Raw genomic sequence first — 9,946 nt, forward strand, 5'->3', positions numbered from 1 at the left:
CTCTCTCTCTCTCTCTCTCTCTCTCTCTCTCTCTCTCTCTCTCTCTCTCTCTCTCTCGCCCGCCGAACTCGTTGTCGATCGAACCGATTCGTTGATGACACGCGCGCACATACACACGCACACACTTTGCTTCGATCCGATAATCGCGGTAATCGCGATTGTCGCTTACTTTCGCCTTCCGTTCCGATACGCTTGGGAACTCTACGCTTCAGCTGCTGCGTGCTAGTATTCTTGTGATCGGCGTGTATTTATTCTCGATTCGTTTTTATCCTTGTGGCTTACGCGTCGGTAATCTCTTCTAGATTTTGGATTTTGCCCAGATTGGCTTGTTCCGTAAGTGGGCGAGGAGAGGTAAACTTTTCGAATCGTAAAGTTCCGATCCGCGAGGAATTTCTCAAGCATTGCCCGCGTATCGAGCAATGGTGTCGACTCTTTGTGGTCCTCTCGGTATCAAACACAGCGAGTTGTTTGAATCGGTCGTTAATCGAACCGCAAAGAGTCAACGTTAACCGTGCCGCGAGCGAGCTCGTCAGCTCGTACTTTGCCACTTTTCCTTGCTCGTGCCTGTAATTTTTCGTCCCGCTAACCACTAAGATAAGATATACACACGTACCAAAACTGTTTGAAAACGATCGATATCGCTTTTCTTGTTGTACGCTAATTGGCTTCGTCGACGACGAGCGTTACGTTCGGCTCGTTCGAACGATTATTTATTCGCGTTCACGCGACGCTGGGAAACCATCCCTCTTACCCTCGTTAGTAGTCGGTGGATGCATCGGTTCGACAAATACATTAAATGCAACGTACGTTTGGTGCGTCCGTGTTTCAGTAATAAGGGAAAAGCCAGACGAGGTGGCGGTGGCAGTGGCGGTGCCGGTGACGCGGGCGGACCTGAGGATGACGGAGATTACGCCACGTTACGGGAATTACCGTTGATCACGTCTTTGGATCCCGCCGACGACTCAACGTCCGAGGAGAACAAGGTATTCGACAAATTCTATCCAGTTATTTTTTCGGATGACTCCATCGTAAATCGAAACCGAGCATTTCGTTTAATCCTTCCGTTGCTAACGCCGACTACGGACCCATCGGGTCAAAGAAAATTTAGACTAGGATCCGCATCCCAACGAAAGAGTTAAAAGTGCGAAAGTTTCGAGCGCAACAATTTCATAGATTACAGCATGCGACGCAACGACGTCTAATCTGAGATTAGTAATCCTCCTAAGATAAGTTTCGCGTTATTCGTTTAATTCGTGTCGGACCCATTCTCTTAATCGGCTTTTAATTTAGTTCTGTTTTGCTTTGACAGTGGGGAAGATGGCTGATATCCCGTAGGGACGGTATACCTAAATTTGGAGACGTAAGACGTACAACGATGTGTTTGTCTTTTCGTGTCTACGCTTCGAAATAACATTAACGTTTATTAATCGCGTGTGTGTCTTTAAATTGTGGACTAACGCCGTCTCGGTATGAGCCGCGCGTGGGCAAAACGTAGACGCGAAGAGAATGTTCGGTGTTCGATTCGTATCGTAAAATTAATCGTCGATCGAACGATACCGGAGATCGCAAAGATACAACCAGCCTGACGTCCTTGGCGTGCAAACCTCCTTTTAGATGCTTTTCCGTTTCTTTTCCCATATTTTCTCGTTAGATGTAACATTCCTATTATCGAAACGCAAGGCACGCCGTCGCAACGCACTTGGATTAATCGTCAACAATTTGCAACAATTCCAACAGCTGCTCGAGTGCGTGAACGACGACCAAGTGACTTACTACGCGAGTGCGAATCGCGATCTGCAACCCTCGGAGGGTGATCCCTCGCCCCTCTTGACTCCAGACCCTTTATCCGATCCTACCTTGGAGCCACTTCCACTGTCACCCCCGACTCCAACTTGTGCACCGACCACCGAAGTTATCACGGCGCCACTAACCACTGACACCCAGGTACTAAAGTCTTAACCTGTTCACCGTTTAATCCACGGGTGAGCAAACTTTGCGACGATTAGAGACAGTTATCGCGAGCTGGAACGTCGCGTAATACGAAAATACGACCGACAGTGATCGTTTCGAGTAGGCACGGTCCGCTAGGATCCCTTCCAGGGGAGATGGAGTAATCGTTTGCTCACCCTGCACGCCTAACACCGTACCGATCGTAGTCTTGATCGTCGTAAATATCTATGTTTGTTTTTCATTAATAGCATCACGAGTGCTCGCTGTAGTTGGTTGTAGTTTTTCGATAAGTTGGGAATAGGTTTCAAAGGGTGGCTAGATAAAACGTAAAAGATTTGTTTCGTCTGAAAATTAGCGATGGTTCTCGATAATATCTCGACGCATACGTCGTCGTTCGGTTCGTTTCAGACTATCGGAGGACAAACGCCGCGCTGCCTGCGTCGAGCGGACTCGGGCATGCCACACGACGAATTGACGCCTCGCTCGGATTCCTCCAACTCGCCGCCATTGGAAGCGGGATTGGGTGGCAGCAGCGGAGCCGGTTCGGTGACTGGTGGTCACAGCAACACGAGTAGCCACAGCGAGACGTCGTCGAGCGGCGTGCACAGCAACGCTAGCAACGCCAGCAACGGAAGTTGTCAACGTCGAGCGACCAGCGTGGACGATTTGACCGGCGAGCAACGAGGGAACGAGGAACCGCGAGAGCAGTGGCGCAGTTGCTCCCTTCAACGAGGCACGCAACCACCGACCGCGAGCGCCGGAACCTTCTCGCCTCCGACCAGTCGTCCGAGCACCAGCCAATCGTTCTCGTCGCCGCAGTACGCGAATCACTTGCCATTGATCGTGAACGCTAACGCCAACACGATCGTCGACGGCACCTCGGGCTCCAGCTCTGGCTCTGGTTCGGGCACGACCTCGGGCGCGGGCTGTCCAGCTGTGATTTTGGAAAACCCGAACGAAGCAACGGTCGTGATACGTCGCAAGCTCTCGAGAACGAAGCTCACGGAACCACTGAATCCCAACGAGGAGCCTTTTGGTCGTTCCACCAACATGAGAATGACGTCTTTCACCGAGAGCAACGATGTTCGCGTTCATACCTCGTCCGCCACCCTGCCCCACTATCCCACCCAACCAGTCGCCGTCACTTATCCCCATTGCTCGACCATGCCGTTGCCCCACGCCTCTCACAGCATGGCAAATTCACACATGAGCGGGTCCACCGGAAGCTGTGGATCCGTGCCTAGGCATACTTTCGTCGGGCATCCACCGCAAGTACACGCGACGCCGACGGTCCCTGCGCACACCACCCTACCATCCCATCACAACGGCGTCAGGCTTCTGCACGCTGTTCCGCCGAGTAATCCGTTCGTCAAGAGATTTCCACCGGTACAGTTGCACACGCAACCTTGGGCTCTGCCAGGCCATCACACTTTCCCTCAACAGCCCCAAGCCAACGGCAAGCTCTCGGTAGCCGCTCAGATCAGGCAGACCGATCGCGATTCGGCAAACTTTTCCATGGCCAGCAGCGGCGACTCCGACACCTGTTTACCCCATTAAGCGTCTCTCGCCTTGCCTTACCTCGCATCGCCTAGTAGTAGATACGCGACGTTCGTGGTTCGTTCCGCGCCAAGTACACTTTTCCGAAAGATCGTCGAGCCAGACGAGCCGTATACACATAGCCATACACTATACGTACAGGTATGTATAGCGTGGAGGTCGAAGAAGCGTGTGGCGATCGTCGAGAACAAGGTATTCCGCTAAAAACGAAGGAAAAGGCTTCCCACCCCCCGTCCCGCGAACCGTTCGCGTGCGAACAGATCTCTCGAGGATGATCCAAATAATTATTCCGTAGAAAAATCAGAGTTACATGGAACGCGAGTTTGAACCGTATCCCGCAACATGCAACATATCATACTTTTGCGACCCATCGGAGAGGAGAATCTCCGACGAGTACAAATTATATTTTTAATACAACGATCGTCTATCTACGAGACATCATTTTTTCCAAACTTCCATATCAACGGTCTCTCGATGCTTCCGTAAACCAAAGAAAGTGAAAACATTTTTGTACCGTCATTTAAACGTTGAAACGAAACGCGCGAATCTCGTGGTAAACATATCTCGCTCGTAATCCGGTACTCTAACCGCTCGTAATCCGGTAACGATGCAAAAGGCACGCGACGCTAATTACGAACGATCCTTGAAGCGTAACAGCACGAATACCTTTTCTCTCCGATCGACGCCGACGGTCGGATCTTTTCCAGTCGAGCGAAGCGCGGAACGGAAATCGCACGCGCGATGCCAAGCAAACCATATCGCATCGTCGCGATACGATATGCTCGCGACCGAATTTACAATAAATAAGGGAACGAGTCGTACGATGTAATTGTAATAGCTACTCGACGACTTCTCGTGGCTTACTACTGTTAGGAATTACTCGGATCGGTGGTTCCTATGCGAGAATCGATAAACGGTACACGATCGGTCGTGTACCGTTCCATTCTTTGCGAATACCCCTCATTATATTCGGGTATTCTGCCTATATAATTAACGATCGGGTAAGACACTTCTCGCACGTGCTGTCTCGTGTAACATTTTTAATTACGTGTCTTTTCGTACTCGATTCTTTTTTCTTTTTCCTTGTTTTCTTTCGGCTACGTTTCGATTCATTTTTATTTTTCACCGCTACTTTTTCCTCTATTTATACGTTTACTTTTGTTTTATTTTTCGTTTTGTTTTGTAAATAAAATCGTTGATGGTAAATTTCACGGATTCTGTTTTCGTTTACGGTCATCCATGCGTTACGTAAACCAAACGATCGTATCGAACTTTTTGTCGAAATTGATATTTCGAATCGGTTACTTGGTGTCGTCGTTGCGTGTAATCGGTATTCCGGATCTTTGAAACTAGACGAATCTATGTACAGCGACCGTTCGTCGCGGGCAACGATGGGTGATATCGTTCGCCGTACAATTTCGAGCGAAATTTTTGTTAACGGTTCGGATGCAAAAAGCAAGTAAACGAATAAACGAACGTGTTATAAAATGTAAGATCGAAACGACCGATCCGTCGCGTCGCGTCGTAAGCGTTGAAACGAACGGCTCGATAACGAACGTTAGACGAGGTCAGCACGTGGCGGGCCATTATTAGGGAAGGTTAAGGGAACGATTACTGCCACTAATTGCGAGGATCTATGGATCTCTGTTATACACGTATATTTACTTGTTTGATCGACTGCCATGTTATTTCGTCCTTTCGCGAATTTAAGCGTTCTAGAAGCGTTCGTTCTACTCGCGGTAATTTGCGGGCATCGATTTAACGCGTTTAACGCTTCCTACACACTAGTTGAAATATACATTTCATTTCCTTTCGCGACTATATAACTCTCGTCGGAGACGCGTGAAAGGGCAGAAACTGCTGACCTCGCGGAGATGCATCGCGGCCAGGACCGATCGCTTAACGCTTATCCTACTTTTTGTTTCTTTTCCACGAAATTTGGTTCCGAGGTGGCGAAAGGTCGAGGGAGAGGTGGTCGAAAACGACTCGGCTAGATTTTTCTCGCGAATAGATCGAATCTCGGTGTAAACGCGAGGCTCGCGGCAAGCGATAGGGCCTGATCGCGCAGTATAGGTTTCTGTTTCTATGGATCGCCTGGGTTAGGTCTATGTACGCGTCTCGCGACTGCGACCTCTCCTCGCAGTCTGTTCGCAGTGTTGATACGGAGCTCGTCGAGTCTGTTCCACCGTAGAAACGATTTTCACGATAATCGAACGGAGAAAAGGATCGAGCCAGGCGCGACGGTAACGTTCGCAGCCGAGACAAAAGCAACGATAGGCAGAAGCCCCCGTTTAAACCGATTTCAAGCACCCAGTGTGCGCCCGAGTAATCGTAATTACGAATATCCGATCTTCGGAAACGAGAAACTCGCGTACTTTGTACTTCGAAAGCAGAGAAAGAACGGTGATAATAACAAAAATTGTTCAACGCGTACCTACGATGTTGTTGCTAGATATCGGAACACGTTGAGAAATTGCTGACATTTTTCAGACGAGATGATAGTATTTTTATGAACGATCTTTACAAACGACTAAATGCACAGAGTAGCGATACAAACACGGCACAATGTCGCACTCATAGATGAACACTAAAACGCTATGCACTCTTTCTTTTTTCGACGAATTAGTGAATTTCTTTATGATTTCGAATCGCGATCGTCTCTAAACTTAACCCCCAAAATTAAGACGAAACCGCTGCTCAACGATGTAAACGGACAGATGAAATATCTTGGATTATTTTTAAATAGCTTCCAACCGTTTTTCGAGCGGAAAAATTCTTTAAAAAAAGAAAAAGAAGAAAAAAAAAAAAAGAAACTGATACAGCGCGCAAGACGCAAATTTCTTCATATTTGTGAAACGAAGATGGAATCAAGATCGCTAGTTAGTCGCGAACATCGAGCAAACCGGATGTACAGGTGTCTTTTTTATACGCGATCGAGTAGGAATTTCAATCGTAATTCCACGTATTTTGTATGCACTTTTTGCGAGACTGAAACGAACGGAGACCATCGATACAAGGTTGTATCGAACAATTTAAATTTTAAGTATTCGCATGAAATTTGAAATTCTATACCGTAGGGTATGGCTTTCGAGCGACATAGACGTTGACGTCGCCGTTGCCGTCGACGAATAACGATACGAATAAGATCGAACGCTTTTTCTACTACAAGGAAATTTCCTTTAAAACGTACTCGATACGAATCGAGGAAATAGCTGTTTCGTTATTTTTCCATGGACTAGTTAGTTATGCCTTCTCGAGTAGAACGAGTGTAAAATATTGTTCCGTATTTCGAATAGAGGGAAAACGATCTCAAATCGACCAGATAACCATCGAAAATGTGCGTATATTTTCAAAGAATGCGTCGGGAAACGTTGGATGTTCGACGTCGAATATGAAAATGATGATTATCTGGATGGATGTTGCAAGAAACCCCTATAATTTTTATACCTCAAGTAGGACCGGCTAGATCAAATTTTTTGCAAGCAAATGAAAAGATTCAAATCTATTCTTCTAGGATCGAAAGCATCGAAACGAATACAGTGAAAGCTTACGGCGTCTACGAAAGGCAAAGCGTGCGTTGTTCTCTGTCTGCGTGCATTGTTCTCTGTCTGCGTGCATTTAACGATACGTGTACGCGTGTGCTGCGTATGCGACTTTGTACGCAAGAACACGTTCTTTTCTACTATTGTTTTGCGCCCGTGTATTTAAAAAAATTGCCAGAGATACAGACTCAGCCTATCGTATCGATAATAATCGACTTTGAACGATTTAAAGCGCGAGATTCGTTTTATTTCGCGACGACGGTCTTGTACGCGAATGAAATACTTGGTAAACTTTGCAAGGTTCGATTCGCTGAGATCGGTTGACGAGGCTGCAAACGAGACGAATCTTTCACTGTATTTGTATATTTTTTCAAGCGAACGTTACCGCATGCTCTCGAATATCGATACGGTATCGATGCCTGGATAAAACTTGATTCCATCTTTGTTCGTAGTTTAAAAAAAGGACGCGTCGATGAAGCAAAGGGAGAAAGAGCGAGAGAATATGCCGATCGCACATATCACGATGAAAAGACCATCCGTTCGCAACGACACGATCTCGGCGTTGGCGAATCCTGATCATTCGGTAAACGAGAATCATCGTCGTTATCAGCAACACCAGCAATAGCAGCAATAGCAGCAATATAGCAGCACCAACAAGAAGCGTTCGAATGAAATAGGACGATCGGGCGAGTGCCGCCGCCTCGTGAAAATATTTTTGTACCGTCTAGCGTCAGTCGGTGACCGTACTCTGTTCGTTATACTAGATTCGGCTAGAACCTAAACGCGCGAACGTGGACTGTCGAAGGAAGGCTCTGACTCGACCAAACGAACAGCCTAGTCGCCTACGTTGCGCGATTAGAATTTTTCGGCAGTCATCGATGGAACAGAAACTCCGAGGTTACCGGTTTCCAAACAGTTATCGTACAGTACGCGAATCGTTAGCCGTGATTACTTATCGAGCTATCCTGGATTAGATTCTAGCCAAGAACCTTGCTTCAGAGCCCTCCCGAGCCGAGTCGCGTCTCGAGCGTGTATTGTATAACCGCGAAAGAGTGAGAGGGGGGTTTTTTGGGGGAGAGAGCGTAGCGTGAGAGAAAAGAAGAGAGAATGCGCGTGCGTGATTTAATTCGTCGCCTTCGACGGCTCGGTTCCTTCGAAAAAATGTAAATAATTTAAGGACCGCGTCGAACCCGCGAAGAACACGACGAAACAAACGAGATGAATGTGAACTCTGCGAAGAATTCAGCGAACATGTACGAATAATTGTATAAAGACTGATTAGACTAGCGTTGGTATTTATTCGAATTCACGCAGTTAAATGCTATCGCTTTGTGCGCTCTCGAGTCCTCACGGAGCACGATACCAAAGGTATTCTCGACCAACTTCCATTTTTCTCTTAGTCTTTGACATACTTTATTCGCAATTACCATTTAGATTCGTATTTGGTAATAATCCTACAAATCTATACACAGACCCGATTCCATATATCTACAACATACGATTATACAATAGTGCTTCGATTCACTTTTCCGTATAAGCCTTTATTTACTTTGTACACCGAGCACTGTTCGAGCACAGCCGATCGTTTCTCAAAACTTACTCCGAAAAGAATCATTTTTCTTCAACTTTGCGCTACAGCTTTACCGTCGTCGCGTTTCTGTTCTTCGAAATACCACGGAAACTTTCATATTTTTCGCGCGAATCAATCGAGACGCAGAAATTTACACGGAACGCGGTAAGAAAAGCTAACGGCCTACGAAAGACTCGGAAGATTTGCGTTTCGCTTCACCCTGTTTTTCTGCCATTTTAACTTTTCAACCAGCCTCGGTAATTCCGAATCATCGACTCATTTAAGCGTTATAGGTTCCAGAAAAAGATCCGTCGTGCTCTCGAAAACGTATATAAACGGGCCAAAGAGAAAAAGAAAAATGGTATGCGCCGTTGTAACAGCGACATTATTATCGTCACAACGTATCAATATTACTCGATGCATCGTATAAGCAAGTAAACTAGATGTAAACTTTGTATATTCATTTACCAAGAGAATAAAGGTAAATTATTCGAGGAAGTTTACGAAAGAGAATTTACTTTTTTTTAGTCCAAAATAGTAGTAATAGAGTTTTCAAGTTAATTAACAAGTTTCCCTACAAACGATATAATTCTCAAATTACCAAGTAGCGCCATCGGTGGTAAAATGCTCAAGTTTGTAGCGAAATAGGTAGTTGTCATTAGCGAACGCTAGATGTCACCCCATACATCTAATTTTGTAAAATAAAATAATACTCTCTTTACGCGGGATATCTTTATTCTATTCTATTTAATAGCGAATTTGTAGAATTATTACAAGTTTAGCTATATTATAATTAAGCTAAGAAATCAATTTCTCGATCTGTAAATCTTCCAACAAGGTAAGATACTGGTTCTAAAATTTACCGATGGGGAACTAGAACTAGTTGGCTACAAACTTGTTCGGTATACGGAAAGACAACACAGCGAATGCGAAGAATATTATTTATTTCATCCTTTCTACCCAAAGCATTCTTTTTCCATTCTATAGCAATGCCAACAATTCCGACAAGAACGCAATTAAAAAACACACAAATGTGGCGCCATCTCTCGGCAACCCGCTCAAGTTTGTCGGCAAAACAGTTTCCCTCTGCGCCTACTAGATGGCAACCGAACGAATAATAAGCTAGTATTGGTTGCCGCATACCAGGGGTACCTCTGCGCCTACAATGTTACAACCAGGCCTACAAACTGGCTAGCAACGATTGCCATCTATAGGGGCATTCCCCGAGCATACTGTAAGTTGAATTTTACATTTTGCTATCAAAAGAACATGATATACGAAGAGATGGCGCGATGAATCTTTGACATGTACCAAAGATTCTTCGTGC

The 9,946-nt window shown here is 45.9% G+C and overlaps 1 protein-coding gene across 4 annotated transcripts in view; it reads left to right on the forward strand.

Annotated features, from left to right (window-relative positions):
- The window catches only part of LOC128880447 (protein tincar), a 52,230-nt gene extending 43,112 nt beyond the window's left edge, over positions 1–9,118 (forward strand). For 2 of the 4 annotated variants that reach the window (XM_054130543.1, XM_054130542.1), the window contains exons 11-13: positions 830–983; positions 1,738–1,944; positions 2,359–9,118. In XM_054130543.1, coding sequence (XP_053986518.1) covers positions 830–983; positions 1,738–1,944; positions 2,359–3,507 — 1,510 coding nt within the window. In that variant the 3' untranslated portion in view covers positions 3,508–9,118. Of the gene's footprint in view, positions 1–829; positions 984–1,309; positions 1,361–1,737; positions 1,945–2,358 lie in introns of all 4 variants that reach the window. The other 2 variants (XM_054130544.1, XM_054130545.1) reach the window with 2 other exon arrangements.
- The last annotated feature ends 828 nt before the right edge of the window (positions 9,119–9,946 follow it).

Source organism: Hylaeus volcanicus, chromosome 7 (genome assembly GCF_026283585.1).
Source record: "Hylaeus volcanicus isolate JK05 chromosome 7, UHH_iyHylVolc1.0_haploid, whole genome shotgun sequence".
NCBI lineage: Eukaryota > Metazoa > Arthropoda > Insecta > Hymenoptera > Colletidae > Hylaeus > Hylaeus volcanicus.